The sequence below is a fragment of the Bufo bufo genome, chromosome 5, assembly GCF_905171765.1.
Source record: "Bufo bufo chromosome 5, aBufBuf1.1, whole genome shotgun sequence".
NCBI classification, from domain to species: domain Eukaryota; kingdom Metazoa; phylum Chordata; class Amphibia; order Anura; family Bufonidae; genus Bufo; species Bufo bufo.
The window spans coordinates 96,611,584-96,628,312 of record NC_053393.1 but is presented as its reverse complement, the minus strand read 5'-3'; the positions used below and the strand labels follow the sequence as shown (position 1 = coordinate 96,628,312).

At 45.2% G+C, this 16,729-nt stretch overlaps 1 protein-coding gene across 2 annotated transcripts in view; it reads right to left on the bottom strand.

The window, feature by feature from the left end:
* The window catches only part of TPD52 (tumor protein D52), a 92,289-nt gene that overhangs the window by 54,121 nt on the left and 21,439 nt on the right, over positions 1-16,729 (bottom strand). The window contains exon 2 of one of the 2 annotated variants that reach the window (XM_040432186.1): positions 6,756-6,757. The exons of the other annotated variant lie outside the window; for it this stretch is intronic. Within the exon in view, the coding sequence (XP_040288120.1) occupies positions 6,756-6,757 (2 nt within the window). The remainder of the gene's footprint in view (positions 1-6,755; positions 6,758-16,729) is intronic. 2 annotated transcript variants of the gene reach the window in all.

Genomic DNA, 16,729 nt, shown 5'->3' with positions numbered 1-16,729 from the left:
CTTCTGCCGCTGTTTCTGGTTCAAAAGTGACTTGACCTGGGGAATGCGGCACCTGTAGCCCATTTCCTGCACACGCCTGTACACGGTGGCTCTGGATGTTTCTACTCCAGACTCAGTCCACTGCTTCCGCAAGTCCCCCAAGGTCTGGAATCGGTCCTTCTCCACAATCTTCCTCAGGGTCCGGTCACCTCTTCTCGTTGTGCAGCGTTTTCTGCCACACTTTTTCCTTCCCACAGACTTCCCACTGAGGTGCCTTGATACAGCACTCTGGGAACAGCCTATTCGTTCAGAAATTTCTTTCTGTGTCTTACCCTCTTGCTTGAGGGTGTCAATGATGGCCTTCTGGACAGCAGTCAGGTCGGCAGTCGTACCCATGATTGTGGTTTTGAGTAATGAACCAGGCTGGGAGTTTTTAAAAGCCTCAGGAATCTTTTGCAGGTGTTTAGAGTTAATTAGTTGATTCAGATGATTAGGTTAATAGCTCGTTTAGAGAACCTTTTCATGATATGCTAATTTTTTGAGATAGGAATTTGGGGTTTTTATGAGCTGTATGCCAAAATCATCAATATTAAAACAAGAAAAGGCTTGAACTACTTCAGTTGTGTGTAATGAATCTAAAATATATGAAAGTCTAATGTTTATCAGTACATTACAGAAAATAATGAACTTTATCACAATATGCAAATTTTTTGAAAAGGACCTGTATAAGTATTGCAGCTCCTAATTGTGCGTTGCGTGCCATATAGTGAAGCACATGAAAAGCATGCTTCTTTACGGTCACTTAACGTGTTCGTTTTGCGGTTACGTGAGGCACTGCATGCGTTGGTCTTTATTCTTACAGTAGAGAAGTCATTAATTATAACTTTTTGTGAATTGGGACATTTAAACTTGCTTTTTTTTTTTAATTCCAATCTAAATTTAGTAGGAGTCTGAGTCGGTGCATTGTTTGCCGACTCCGACTCCAGGTACCCAAAATTTCCCCCGACTCCGACTCCACAGCCCTGCATTCTGCTCTGCGAATTCGCAAAATATGGATACTGGCTGTACGTGTCCCGCATTTTGTGGAACGGAACGTCCTGACATCTATAAAACTGTCCTATCCTTGTCTGTAAAATGAACAACAATAGGACATGCTCTATTTTTTGGCAGGGCCGCGGTCAGACATACGGATGCGGACAGCACAGGGTGCAGCCCCATTGAAGTGAATGGGTCCGCATCTGACCACAGAAAATTCAGATTGGATGTAGACCAAAAATACGCATGTGTGCATGAGCCCTAAGTGCCATATTTTCTATTGCATGTGTCGCGTGACATATAGGGCAGAACTACACTGCACCATGTGTCGCAGTAATGTCGCTCAACATATTTTATAATGCTAGTCTATGGTGTCGCACTATGACATGCTGCGACTGTGACACGACAGTTGGACAAAAATCTATCCTAGATGGAGTTTTTGCGACTGTTGTTGCATGTCTCAGTGCGGCGCCGTAGACTAGCATTATAAAAATATGCAGCCTGACATTACTGTGACAAATGTCGTTGTGTAGCCCTAGCGTTAATCTCCTGCTGATTAGTGGGGATTTCCGAGGATCAGGGCTTAATGATGTTTTGCCCTACTGCAGACAGGGCACAGCAGGGAGGCTCCTGCTCCAGCCACTTGTCATACAGCCAGTCATAGAATTGCGAGAAGGAGGAGGTCGGACAAGACTGAGAAGATTTTGTTATATATTTCTCAGTATAAATTGTAATAGGAGACAAAATAGGACTAAGGGTAAGAAGGAAATACAAGAAGTGGTTTTATTTTTTGTGCATTTTCTGTGTTTAGTGTTCCTTTAAGAGACAGCAATCAAGGAGGAGCTGCCGATAACTTTAGCCATTGCAGAGAAAACCCATTGATGTTCCTGGCCAGACATTGCATATTAATGTATATTCAAAGGACCTGATGAATGAGGACAATGCACAAGAAACAATGATATAATTGCCCAAATAAAATATCTGTCCAACATAGATAACAAGACGTTCTATGCAGTAGAAGCCTGCTAATCTGACGGGGCTGGGACTGGCGACACATCGGCTAATGGACTTTCCAGACTCTTTGATGTTTCTATTCTTCAATCAATAAGTGACGTTATAAAGCGTATCAAGGTTATGACTTCCCTCAGATGTCCACCACAAGTTTTTTCCCTGCAAAAGTTTAACCTGGAAAATCTCAGATGAATGAGAAAACTATTTTGAACTATAAGAACTTTAAAGGGGTTGTCCGGGTTCAGAGCTGAATACGGACATACCCAGAATTTCACCCAGGAAGCCCCCCTGACAAGTTCATGCTTCGATGCTCTCCTTTGCCTTGCACTGAATCAGGGCAAAGGCATTTTGTGGAGTTCTGGTGACGAACCGGGCTCTGATTCAGACTGCTGGGCGGAGGCTTGGGCAGCAATAAAAGCCCGCCCATCAGAGCCGGTGAGGTCACCGAACACGCTGCTGAGCGGAAGCCTCCGCCCGGCAGTGTGTTATAGTAAATAAAAGAGCCCTTGCCCTGCGCGATCCTGCAAAGGGCAAGGGAGAGCATCGGAGCATGAACTGCGGGGGGGCTGCCTAGGTGAGATTATTGGTATGTCCGGGTTCAGCTCTGAACCCGGACAACCCCTTTAAGGTTTCTTTCATACAAGACAAGCAAGTTTTCCGTCCAGCTGTGATGCGTAAAGCAAACACATAGCATCCGGACTGCATCCTGACCCATTCACTTCAATGAGTCTATGCACATGAGCGTTGTTTTTCACGCATCTGCGCAGCATGTTCTATATTCTGCGTTTTTCATGCAGCCCTGGACCCGTAGAAGTGATTGGGGCCCCAATTAAAAATGAATCGGATGTAACCTGGAGGCAGTCCGGATGCAATGCATTTTTCACTGATCGTTGCTAGGAGATGTAGTTTGTTATCCTTCAGTTTTTTTTCACACGTATTTCAAACGGATCAAAAACTGAAACACTGAACGCAGTCGCAGACTAAACTGACTGAACTGAGGGGTTAATTGCGGCGGATCACGGCGCGCAGTAATAGAGGCCGGGTATGGGATATGGCCGGCACATGCAAGCTATGTTTGTATTCAGGCATATTAATTATATTCATTGGTGGCAGTGGCAGCTTCTGATCGGAGCCCCAGCAGTGTAATCGCGGGGCTCCGATCGGTTACCATGGCAGCCAGGACGCTACTCATAGTCGGCTCCCTGCTGCTGTTTGTACTATGCACAGGGCAGCAAGGAGAGTGTGAAGTCTTATTCACCCTAATAGAGCTCTATCAGGGGTAATAGGACGAGGGTTCTAGCCCCTAAGGAGGCTAATAGTTATTAAATAAAAAAAAAAGTTTAACCCCCACGAAATATAGAATATATCGCTCATGCTTAAAATTATATCGCAATATAGATTTTGGGCCATATCGCCCACCCCTAAAACAATGTAGTGTAAATGGCTTCTAATGAAAAATCTCCCTAGAAAACAAATGTTCTTGTACTGCATAGAGTCAACATAGAGCATACAAGACGGAAACACAAGTTCTTGTGCCTCCCTGTGCCAGAGAACATTGCCTGACCTAATTTCCCCACTAAATTCAATTGCTCTCATTTCCTGCCTGTGTATCCACGGCTACAACCATTAGAACAGCCGACCACAGCCCTCGTGGCTCTTGTTTTTTCCGCTTTGCTGCAGTGTCACAGGATGAATAAATAGTAGTGATGACTCTCATCATTTATAATTTCGTTATTCTGTCCAATGCTTTTTGCCTTTGCCGAGGAATACAAAGAGCTTCGTTATTATTATTACTACTGCAGAATGCGGCCATTAAATGAGTGTCCGTCACATCCGCACTTTCACATCACAAACCATGGAGAAAATCTGCCTTTGGTAAATCGGCCTTCCGTTTAGTACAGATACAGCACATAACAGTTACGTTTTTTCTTTGTACGTTCCACTTTTGTAGCATGCTACTATTACAACTGTATATGTCACAGGAGACATCTGTGTCAGGGGACAAGCAGCGGTGACAATTTATGTCCTCCTTGCTGTACTAAGCCTTAGAATAGAAATGTGGGCACGGATGTCATATGTTCACAGCACACAAAGTGCATGATACGCCAAAGCAAGAAAAACTATTCATTGCCACAATGTTCATACCCTGCCCCTGTTTACTACTAGATTTACCAGGCTTAATACTTCTGTACGTGGTTGTTTTGCACCCATGTGCCTCATATCATCTTGGACCTAAAATCTGGATTCTTGTGCCCACAGCACCGTAATTGATAATAAAAAAATAAAAGACATTTCTCATTGAAGTCAATGTACTGGTTGACACATTAAATGGATATCGTCAAGTTAATGTCCCAAGAGTATTCCATAATAAGAACCTAAAAAGGGCACCCGTCAGCAGATTTGTCCCTATGACACTGGCTGACCTGTTACATGTGCACTTGGCAGCTGAAGACATCTGTGTTGGTGCCATGTTCATATGTGCCCGCATTGCTGAGAAAAATGATGTTTTATTATATGCAAATGAGCCTCTAGGAGCAACGGGGGCGTTGCCATTACACCTAGAGGCTCTGCTCACTCCTCAACTACCGTGCCCTCTACATTTTGATGGACAGGACCAGAAGTGAGGATGTTTTCACTGCCTAGCCCTGTCAATCAAAAGTGCAGAGGACGCAGCAGTTGCACAGAGGGCAGAGCCTCTAGGTGTAATGACAACGCCCCCGTTGCTCCTAGAGGCTAATTTGCATATATTAAAACATCATTTTTCTCAGCAATGCGGGCACATGTGAACATGGGACCAACACAGATGCCTTCAGCTGCCAAGTTCACATGTAACAGGTCAGCCAGTGTCATAGGGACAAAACTGCTGTCCTTGAAAGAAGGGCTGAGCTGCTATGGAAGAACGTAGCTGGGAATAAGCAAGACCGTTTTTCTAATAGTGTTGAATAAACATAAAAAAAATATTACATAATTTATGAAACCACTGGGACACCCACCAATCATAATGTGAGTTTTCTATTACAGGACAGCAATAAAGTCCTGTTACCCTAGGGTGAGCAGATTGTACATGTAAATGAGAAAATGAGACATCCAGCATGGAGGTTCTGTAATTAGTTTCCATGCAATAACTACTGCACAGCCTACAGCAATGCAAATGAGATTTATGTACTGCAGCAATCCATACACAAATGGAGACCACTTTATAACCAACCCCCTCCACCTATTGGGGCTCTGCAAACACCAAGCCCAAGTAGCTGCTACCTCTGCATCTTCTAGAGCTGTGGCCTTGGTTTGGAGATTGAGGTCTCTAGGTTCCACATTTATGTATTGTGGCAGATTTCTTTCGACAGTCCTAAGGTATTAGGCTACTTTCACACTGGCGTTTTGAATTCCGTTTATGAGATCTGTTTCAGGGCTCTCACAAGCGGTCCAAAACGGATCAGTTCAGCCCCAATGCATTCTGAATGGATAAGGATCCGTTCAGAATGCATCAATTTGGCTGCGTTTGGTCTCCGTTGCGCTTTTGAGGCGGACGCTAAAACGCAGCTTGCAGCGTTTTGGTGTCCGCCTGACGATGCAGAGCCAAACGGATCCGTCCTGACTTACAATGTAAGTCAATGGGGACGGATCCGTTTTTCACTGACACAATATGGTGCAATTGAAAACTGATCCGTCCCCCATTGACTTTCAACGTAAGTCAAGGCGGATCCGTTTTGACTTAGAATTTTTTTTAAATAAATAATGCAAACGGATCCGTTATGAACGGATACAAGCGTTTGCATTATCGGGGCGGATCCGTCTGTGCAGATACAAGATGGATCTGCACCGAACGCCAGTGTGAAAGTAGCCTCAGTTCTGTGCCTGGAAACTACAGCAAATGACACCTAGGTTACGACATTAGATATTGTTTATAGGGCAGAGAAGACGATTGGAAGATCCATGGTGGGTGGTTGGGTTGATGCCAACTACAAATCGAATCTTGTCCCCATGACAGAACCTCTTGATTTGTACTAGGATAACACACAAACTCTATTGTACACTGCAACACCAGGCCAGATTACGGGAGGGACACATGGGTCTATTGCCTGGTGCCTATGCTACTCCACCTTCACCCAAGTATCATGGCGTATAGCACTATAGGAGAACTTTAACTAGTTTCCACCTTTTCTTCCCCTACAAAAAAGGAGAGGGGGCTCCTCTACAATATTGTGCCCATAGGTCTCCACAGACCTAGGCTTAGCCCTGCTGGAACATAAAAGGCAAACCGCATAGTAAAATCAACTATAAACTTCAGAACAAAATGAAACGTGTCCTTGGTTTGTAAAGTAGCAGACAGCCAGAGCTAGAAGTGGGAGACGTAGAGGAGTATCCTGGTATGCAGGCGACATTCCAATAGCGGGACAGAGGGGACAGGCGTTGATGTCACTGTAAACATAGTCCGCTCCAGTGCCAAAGAAAAGATCCATATTGTGGCAAGTTGTACGGCATTAGAGAGCCGGATGGGCAAACACGAGACAAATAGCCTGGTGTTTCCAGAAAAGAATGGAGCACTTATTTCATCATCTCACTTTCTACAGGCGACAAGTCATACACAAGAGCACGGACATCGCGGAAAGCTATCAAATGATCAGCCTCTGAACTCATGAGCTTACAATCCTGCACCCATATATTTCAGAGGAGACAGGCTGCCAGTGCCTCAGCCTTTGAATGGAGCAGAAGGGTGCATGCTCAACCGCTACTTCTCCTAGCCATAGTCTTGCAGCAGGTGCCAAAAGGCGATAGTGGTCTGCTGTTCTAACCATCAGTGAGGGTCAAACCATTCATCTAGCATTTATCACCTACCCAGAAAGGATAGCCGCTTCAGGTTGGTATACACCTTTAAAGAGGACCTTTCATCAGTTTTGCAAAAGTCTAATTAGGGTGTTACCTTATAGGGCGGCACCCACTGATGGCTTGGGTTGTTTTTTTTCAAATGACCCCCCGTTCGTCCGCTGTGGACCCCTGTTGATTTTGGCGCCTTGTATTATAATGAGGAGTATTGGAACAATGAGGAGGAGACTGAGTCTTTCTCCGTGGGCGTCTCCTTCTCCCTGACTGTAGCGCTGTCCAATCGCAGCGGAGAGCATCACAGCTATGGAGGTTTTTTCTCCCTGGCTGTGACGCTCTGCGCTGCGATTGGACAGCGCTACAGTCAGGGAGAAGGGGACGCCCATTGAGAAACCCTGCCGTCTCCTCCTCCCTGTACCGATGCTAGTAATTAGCATACTGAGCGGGGAAAATACCGGAGGGCACAGTGGGTGAACGGAGCGGCGCCCAGTAATAATATTAAGCACTATAGGATCCCTGTTTTATGCCCTACCTAACGTGTTACTTATCTTATAAAGTCTGGACCCAAGAAAGGTCCTCTTTTAAGAGGTTTTCTGGAGTAGAATACTGGTGATCTATCCTCAACATAGGTCACCAATATTTGATCGGTGAGGGTGTCAACCCCACCGATGAGCTGTTTGAAGTGGCCGTGGTGCTCTGATAAGTGCTGCAGTCTCCTCGCAGCTTACCAAGCATAGTGCTGTAAGTGCTGTGCTTGGTATTGCAGCCCAGGCTCGTTGACTTGAATGGGACTGAGCTTCACATAGGGCATCTGATCGATGAACATGACATCACTGGTCCAGGAAGAGACTGGATCGCTCCGGCTAGACGCGGCCTCTTCAAACAGCTGACCAGCAGGGGTGCGGCTGCAACACACGGATGGCTGTAGGTCCGTGTAGGACGAGGCCCTGGTCTCCCGTGGTCTTCAGGTCCCTGTTCTGTAGGACAAGGAACAAAGTAGCGCATGGCCTGAGTTTCTCAACGCAGACCCTCAGTGACTAGCGCCATTTGGTTCTATGGGCAGATCATTGTACATACAGACAGCACACGGATGTAAATTACTTTTGTGTGATTTAAGCCTAAGGAAAATGTCAAGTGTGTTTTTTTTAAAGGGGAGATTTATAGTTCTAGTTAAAACTAGGAACATACAAATTTTAAACCCAAAATTTTATATATAAATGACATTGTTTGAGCATGGGGAGCCATGAGCGAAGACTGCAACTTTTCGGTGAGAATTAAAGCCATTGGGGTTCTGGTTTAGAATCAGGTACTGGTGCGGAAACTAGACCTAGATGAACTGGACTGTACATGAATTGTTGGACAATATTGGGTGTAAAATTACTTATAATGTCGATTCTTTTTCATTTTTTAATAGTTTTAGTAGTTTGACTTCTAGATACCTGAGCGAGCTGGCACACGCAAAACATTCCATCTGAGAAAGAGTTCTGATAGAAAATACCACCAGCAGGCAGCAACACGTTTGGCCCGAATTCAGTAAGAATTTTAGCTGTCATATAAAAGGAAATATGTGCAATTCATATCTAGCAGTTATAAGCCCAAAAGTCATAAGAGTAGGAGCAGTTTATTATGTACAGCACCACATACGAAATACATCAGAAATACATCAATATTAGATGTATTTCTGGTGCGGATTGCGGCGCAAAGGTTATTTGTGCCTCAATCTGCAACTTTTCCCCATTCAGACCAGGTCTAAAATTGTGGGCAGGGAAGGCGTTCGTTTTAGGCATAGAAAATGGTCTAAATTAAGTCAGCAATGAAGCTGGCTTACATTTAGACCAGTGGTGGATCTGCCGAAGTTATGTCGGCTCCTCTACATAACTTCGGCTGATCCACCACCAGATATGGGGGTTATTAAGACCTGCCTCCAAAATGCCAGACTTAATAATTGACCCCCATAATTTTTACATCTAGTGCTGACTGACACTTGATCACAATTATAAAAAAAAATGGCAACCTGTATGGATCTTCAATGACAGACTGCTGGGTAGAGCCTAAGCCCAAGGGATCATATCTTATTGCCTATATGTCCCCCGCAAGGGGTGCGGACTTTCCTGTAGGGAATCCCGAAAGAAATTACAGGCTGGCGCCAAACTAGAAGCACACATAGTCCAGTAATAGGAAAAGATTAGGAGAAGTACCAGGAACAAGAGAGTTCCAAAGTCCTGAGCAGCCAGGTCAAAGCCAAGGAACCACAGGTATCAGCAATCCAAGGAGCATAACAGTAAGCAGGTCAGAGACACCTAAGGGCTCGTTCAGATGGCCGTATACTGTCCACAAAAATGTAGATCCGTTATCTTGCGGAATAGATGCAGACCCATTCACTTCCTTTTCTTCAGTTCTATGGCTCCACTAAACAAATAATACATGTCTTGTACTTGTCAATGAAAATCAGGATGTGGCCCCATTGAAGTGTATGGGTCCGCAAAATTCATAATGCAATCAGTTTTTTTACGGATATGCTTAACTGTCCGCAAAAAAAACGGTTCCGCGTTTTTGCGGACAGCATACGGCCGCCTGAATGAGCCCTAAGGGTCAGTAAGAGTATGGCCACACAATCAGGTTTCTTTATGCAGTTTTGGAAGCCAAAATCAGGAGTAAATCGTAAATATAGAGAAAGTATAAAAGGACAGATACGACTACTGTTTTTTTTTATCCATCCATGGTTTTAGCTTCAAAAACTGCATAAAAAAAACGGAATTTGCGGCCGTACCCTGACAGTAGGCAATCAGAAAGCAGCTGGACTCAACATCAGAGTTGCCAACAAGAATTTTTCTTCTTTCTGGACAACTTATCCCAAAATCATGGACAGCCAATGTGTCTTATGGGCAAATTGGAAAACCATAAAAATATTATCAGTAATACAGGCCTATAGCTCAATATACTGATAAGAACTCATTACAGCATTTAACATGAGCTGTAAAGTGATTACCGCCAAAATAATCTAGTCACCAGCCTCAAAAAAAACACATCTATTTTTTTTTCATGGACACAGGAATAAAGCCCCCTCATTTTACGGACTGTCCAAACATTTCTGGATGGTTAGCAACCCAGCTCAACAGAGAAAAAGACTAGCCCCAAACCTATAATCAGGCAAAGTCTGCACCAGGATGTGGTTTTAAATCTGCCAAAACATGACATCATCAACCGCCAGTTGCCTTGGCATCTCGGTACCGCGGTGTAGGAGAGCTGGCCAGAGTCTGACCCAGGCAGCAAATGTAGACAGATGGACTTGTAAGAAGGATACTTTTTTGGCGTCTCTCAGGTGAATGGAGCCTTATGTATACGTTTGGTCTATCTAAGGCTACTTTCACACTTGCGGCAGCGTGATCTGGCAAGCAGTTCCGTCGCCGGCAAAACGTATGCCAACTGATGGCATTTGTAAGACTGATCGGGATTCTGATCAGTCTAAAGAATGCCTGATCAGTCAGAAAAATGCATTCAAATGCCAGATCCATCTTTCCGGTGTCATCCGGAAAAACAGATCCGGCATTTATTTTTTTCACCTTTTTTTCGGCGGCATTCCCGTATTTTAAATGCCAGATCCGGCACTAATACGTTCCTATGGAAAAGAATACCAGATCTGGCATTCAGGCAAGTCTTCAGTTTTTTTGGCCGGAGATAAAACCGTAGCATGCTGCGGTTTCATCTTTTGCCTGATCAGTCAAAAAGACTGAACTGAAGACATCCTGATGCATCCTGAACGGACTGCTCTCCATTCAGAATACATGGGGATAAAACTGATCAGTTATTTTCCGGTATTGAGCCCCTAGGACGGAACTCCATGCTGGAAAAGAAAAACGCTAGTGTGAAAGTACCCTTATGAATAGTTTAATTTGTAGCATTTTACAATAATAATTTGTATGTCAAGCATTCAGGCCATATTCTCTGTGACATTAACCATATAGTTATTAAAAAAAAAATCTAAACTACAGCACCCCTTTAATTCATTAAAGGGGTTGTCCCATGAAAATTATTAGAGTTTCAAACCAGCACCTGGATCTAAATACTTTTGTAATTGCATGTAATTAAAAATTAATATGATAATTTTTTTACTTTATTGGAATCCGGTCAATTGTTCAATTCTCACAAGGATTTTAAATCCGCTAGGAACTTATTTATGAAGTCGTGGTTTTCTATTAGACACTGGTTTGGAGTAAAGGGTTCACCTGGGTGTACCCCTTTATGGTATAATCATCATTTACAAGTTTTAGATGAACTGGGCAAGGACGTCAGATCAGTATTGGCAAAAAAAATATACACTGCTCAAAAAAATAAAGGGAACACAAAAATAACACATCCTAGATATGAATTAATTAAATATTCTTCTGAAATACTTTGTTCTTTACATAGTTGAATGTGCTGACAACAAAATCACACAAAAATAAAAAAATGGAAATCAAATTTTCAACCCATGGAGGTCTGGATTTGGAGTCACACTCAAAATTAAAGTGGAAAAACACACTACAGGCTGATCCAACTTTGATGTAATGTCCTTAAAACAAGTCAAAATGAGGCTCAGTAGTGTGTGTGGCCTCCACGTGCCTGTATGACCTCCCTACAACGCCTGTGCATGCTCCTGATGAGGTGGCGGATGGTCTCCTGAGGGATCTCCTCCCAGACCTGGACTAAAGCATCTGCCAACTCCTGGACAGTCTGTGGTGCAACGTGACGTTGGTGGATAGAGCGAGACATGATGTCCCAGATGTGCTCAATTGGATTCAGGTCTGGGGAACGGGCGGGCCAGTCCATAGCATCAATGCCTTCGTCTTGCAGGAACTGCTGACACACTCCAGCCACATGAGGTCTAGCATTGTCTTGCATTAGGAGGAACCCAGGGCCAACCGCACCAGCATATGATCTCACAAGGGGTCTGAGGATCTCATCTCGGTACCTAATGGCAGTCAGGCTACCTCTGGCGAGCACATGGAGGGCTGTGCGGCCCTCCAAAGAAATGCCACCCCACACCATTACTGACCCAATGCCAAACCGGTCATGCTGGAGGATGTTGCAGGCAGCAGAACGTTCTCCACGGCGTCTCCAGACTCTGTCACGTTTGTCACATGTGCTCAGTGTGAACCTGCTTTCATCTGTGAAGAGCACAGGGCGCCAGTGGCGAATTTGCCAATCTTGGTGTTCTCTGGCAAAGGCCAAACGTCCTGCACGGTGTTGGGCTGTAAGCACAACCCCCACCTGTGGACGTCGGGCCCTCATATCACCCTCATGGAGTCTGTTTCTGACCGTTTGAGCAGACACATGCACATTTGTGGCCTGCTGGAGGTCATTTTGCAGGGCTCTGGCAGTGCTCCTCCTGTTCCTCCTTGCACAAAGGCGGAGGCAGCGGTCCTGCTGTTGGGTTGTTGCCCTCCTACGGCCTCCTCCACGTCTCCTGATGTACTGGCCTGTCTCCTGGTAGCGCCTCCATGCTCTGGACACTACACTGACAGACGCAGCAAACCTTCTTGCCACAGCTCGCATTGATGTGCCATCCTGGATAAGCTGCACTACCTGAGCCACTTGTGTGAGTTGTAGACGCCGTCTCATGCTACCACTAGAGTGAAAGCACCGCCAGCATTCAAAAGTGACCAAAACATCAGCCAGGAAGCATAGGAACTGAGAAGTGGTCTGTGGTCACCACCTGCAGAACCACTCCTTTATTGGGGGTGTCTTGCTAATTGCCTATAATTTCCACCTGTTGTCTATCCCATTTGCACAACAGTATGTGAAATTGATTGTCACTCAGTGTTGCTTCCTAAGTGGACAGTTTGATTTCACAGAAGTGTGATTGACTTGGAGTTACATTGTGTTGTTTAAGTGTTCCCTTTATTTTTTTGAGCAGTGTATATTTCTTATCTGGCACAGGTAGTGGGGAATGGGGATATATTTTCATTCACAGAGTTAGTACAAAGAGAAAAGTTACGGAATGTATCTTGGTTTAGGTATTTCCAGTTAAGATCAGCACTTTTGAGTGTTAAAAAAAAAAAAAAAAAGTTTGGTCTACATAATTTTATGAATTGATACGGAATTTGGGGCAAAAAGTTAAGGATTTCTCAACTTTATTAAAGAGGACCTTTCATCTGAATCAAGTAAGTAAACTGAATATACATACATGGAGAGCGGCGCCCAGGGATCCCCCTGCACTTACTATTATCCCCGGGCGCCGCTCCGTTCTCCTGTTATAGGCTCCGGTAAAGTCATAGTTAGGCTCCACCCATTTGAGCCTGCCGGCGTCTCTTTCTCCTATGTTGTAGCGCTGGCCAATCGCAGCGCTCAGCTCATAGCATGGCTAAGAGCTTAGCGCTGCGATTGGCCAGCGCTACAGCATAGGAGAAGGAGACCGCGGCAGGCTCAACTGGGTGGAGCCTAACTATGACTTTACCGGAGCCTATAACAGGAGAACGGAGCGGCGCCCGGGGATAATAGTAAGTGCAGGGGGATCCCTGGGCGCCGCTCTCCATGTATGTATATTCAGTTTACTTACTTGATTCAGATGAAAGGTCCTCTTTAAGCTTTACTTGTAACACGATTTGGAGATATACGTTCTCCCAGTCAGAAGGCCTGGCAAAAGGATTGCCCAATGAATTATCTTGATGACCGGGAGAATGTAATCCTGGATTTAAAATTGGTTTCTTATCATTTTAATGACGTTTTAGTTCAGTTTAATCTTCTACACAGAGTCTATATTACACCTGTTTGGCTTAATAGATGTGGTTTAAGAAACACTTCCAATTGTCCAAGGTGTGATGCACCCGAGGCAGACTAATTGCATATGTTTTGTTCCTGTGTAGAACTGAAACAATACTGGGTTGCAATTCATAAATTCATTACATGTAAATTGAAAGTGCAGATTCCATTCACTGAGTGATCTTATAAAGGTGGGCTGTCAGATATACAAAAAAAAAATCTCCTGAACAGGAGATATGAACAAATCTTGCATAAGCAAAACCTGAGACGAAATGGACTAGACTCTGGGGAGAATGGACTTCTTAGGGCTCTTTCAGCCCTCCATCCCCTCCGTCTTGTGACGGGCAGGGAGGGGAGACGCATCGCAAGGGAAGGGGGAAGTTGTTTTGAGGGGAGATTTATGGGGTTAAGGGGTATTAGGGAGAAAAAGATAATAATAATAATAATAATAATAATTTTACTGGATATGATGATTGTAATTTTTGGAACTTTCAATAAAAATTAGCCAAAAAAAAGAAAAATTTTTTTTTTTAGCTTAACCACTGAGTTATTTAATAAAATGTATCTGTATAGCGCCACCTGCTGTTTGTGTTTTTTCCCCCCCTATTTCTTTCTCCGGCTGAGGAGGTCGCACATGCTCAGTTTCATCATTCAACTGCCTCCTGAGCTGTGATAGGGAGAGAGCTGCAGCAGAAAGGACACACCTCCTGAGCTGCCAGTTTGATATAAATCTTGCTGAGCAATTGAAGCAATGTATGGGGAGATCTCTGGATCCATGTGAGGTACAGGGCTGGTTCTAGCTTTGTTAGAAAGAGATTGTCCTGTATTATATGATGTCTGATTTTCAGTTTTTACATTAGTCATGGGATAACCCCCAGTGATGAATCTGATTTCACCATGTAACTGGACCGTAGAGGGTAACACAAAAAAGCACTATGGGGGTCATTTATTAAAAATGCTATTTTAGACGCTGGTCTTAATAACCCCTATAACTGGCGGTGGATCTGATGGTGCCATAGCAACCAATCAGATTCCACCTTTCATTTTTGACAGCTTCTTTGGAAAACAAGGTGGAATCTTATTGGTTGCTATGGGCAACTATGCCAGTTCTCGTTACACCAGTTTAATAAATCCCCCCCATTGATTTTAGAAATAGAATTATTATTTCAGCAATAGAAAGAGCAGGCAGAAGAGATGCATCAAAGACGGGGAACATGGAAGGAAATTGAGCTTTCTGCCAGGTTTATGAGAAGGGATAGAAACAAGCGTGTGTTTAGATTCCAGAAGTTCTGCCAACTTTTCACAAGAGCAAACCAAACACTTGGTAATTAAAAGGGATATTTTGTCAAAAATCAAACAATGTACCTTGGTCTGGGAATGGTTAAAAAAAAAAAAAAAAAAAGGTCATACCTTCCTGCTGCTTTTCCAATGGCACCCAGGTCCCTGCTCGCCTCCACTTCCTGCTCCTGACCTCGACATGACAGGAGATGGCTAGGAATACAGCTCAGCCAATCACTGGCTGTAGAGGTGCCTCGCCTCAGCCAATCACTGGCTGTAGAGGTGCCTCGCCTCAGCCAATCACTGGCTGTAGAGGTGCCTCGCCTCAGCCAATCACTGGCTGTAGAGGTGCCTCGCCTCAGCCAATCACTGGCTGTAGAGGTGCCTCGCCTCAGCCAATCACTGGCTGTAGAGGTGCCTCGCCTCAGCCAATCACTGGCTGTAGAGGTGCCTCGCCTCAGCCAATCACTGGCTGTAGAGGTGCCTCGCCTCAGCCAATCACTGGCTGTAGAGGTGCCTCGCCTCAGCCAATCACTGGCTGTAGAGGTGCCTCGCCTCAGCCAATCACTGGCTGTAGAGGTGCCTCGCCTCAGCCAATCACTGGCTGTAGAGGTGCCTCGCCTCAGCCAATCACTGGCTGTAGAGGTGCCTCGCCTCAGCCAATCACTGGCTGTAGAGGTGCCTCGCCTCAGCCAATCACTGGCTGTAGAGGTGCCTCGCCTCAGCCAATCACTGGCTGTAGAGGTGCCTCGCCTCAGCCAATCACTGGCTGTAGAGGTGCCTCGCCTCAGCCAATCACTGGCTGTAGAGGTGCCTCGCCTCAGCCAATCACTGGCTGTAGAGATGACCCGCCTCAGCCAATCACTGGCTGTAGAGATGACCCGCCTCAGCCAATCACTGGCTGTAGAGATGCCTCGCCTCAGCCAATCACTGGCTGTAGAGATGCCTCGCCTCAGCCAATCACTGGCTGTAGAGATGCCTCGCCTCAGCCAATCACTGGCTGTAGAGATGCCTCGCCTCAGCCAATCACTGGCTGTAGAGATGCCTCGCCTCAGCCAATCACTGGCTGTAGAGATGCCTCGCCTCAGCCAATCACTGGCTGTAGAGATGCCTCGCCTCAGCCAATCACTGGCTGTAGAGATGCCTCGCCTCAGCCAATCACTGGCTGTAGAGATGCCTCGCCTCAGCCAATCACTGGCTGTAGAGATGACCCGCCTCAGCCAATCACTGGCTGTAGAGATGACCCGCCTCAGCCAATCACTGGCTGTAGAGATGACCCGCCTCAGCCAATCACTGGCTGTAGAGATGCCTCGCCTCAGCCAATCACTGGCTGTAGAGATGCCTCGCCTCAGCCAATCACTGGCTGTAGAGATGCCTCGCCTCAGCCAATCACTGGCTGTAGAGATGCCTCGCCTCAGCCAATCACTGGCTGTAGAGATGCCTCGCCTCAGCCAATCACTGGCTGTAGAGATGCCTCGCCTCAGCCAATCACTGGCTGTAGAGATGCCTCGCCTCAGCCAATCACTGCACTGCCAAAACGTAATGTAATGAACAGGAAGCAGCACTCGCATGGAGCTCCGCTTCCGCTTCAAACAGCTGATTGTGGCGGTGCCGGGCCTCAGATCCCCACTGATCACCTATAGGTCATCAATATATACCACTTGCATAACCCCGTTAATAAATGTCAAGACTATGTGACTTCACAGTTTTTTCCCCAAAATATAAAAATGGCCATTCATATTTTTCTATTTAATAGAAACCAACCAGTCAAGGTCCTGAATACGGGACGGGAAGCACAAACATGTCCATTATTATTATTATTATTATACACACATACTATTCATGGTGATATTTTTCTTTT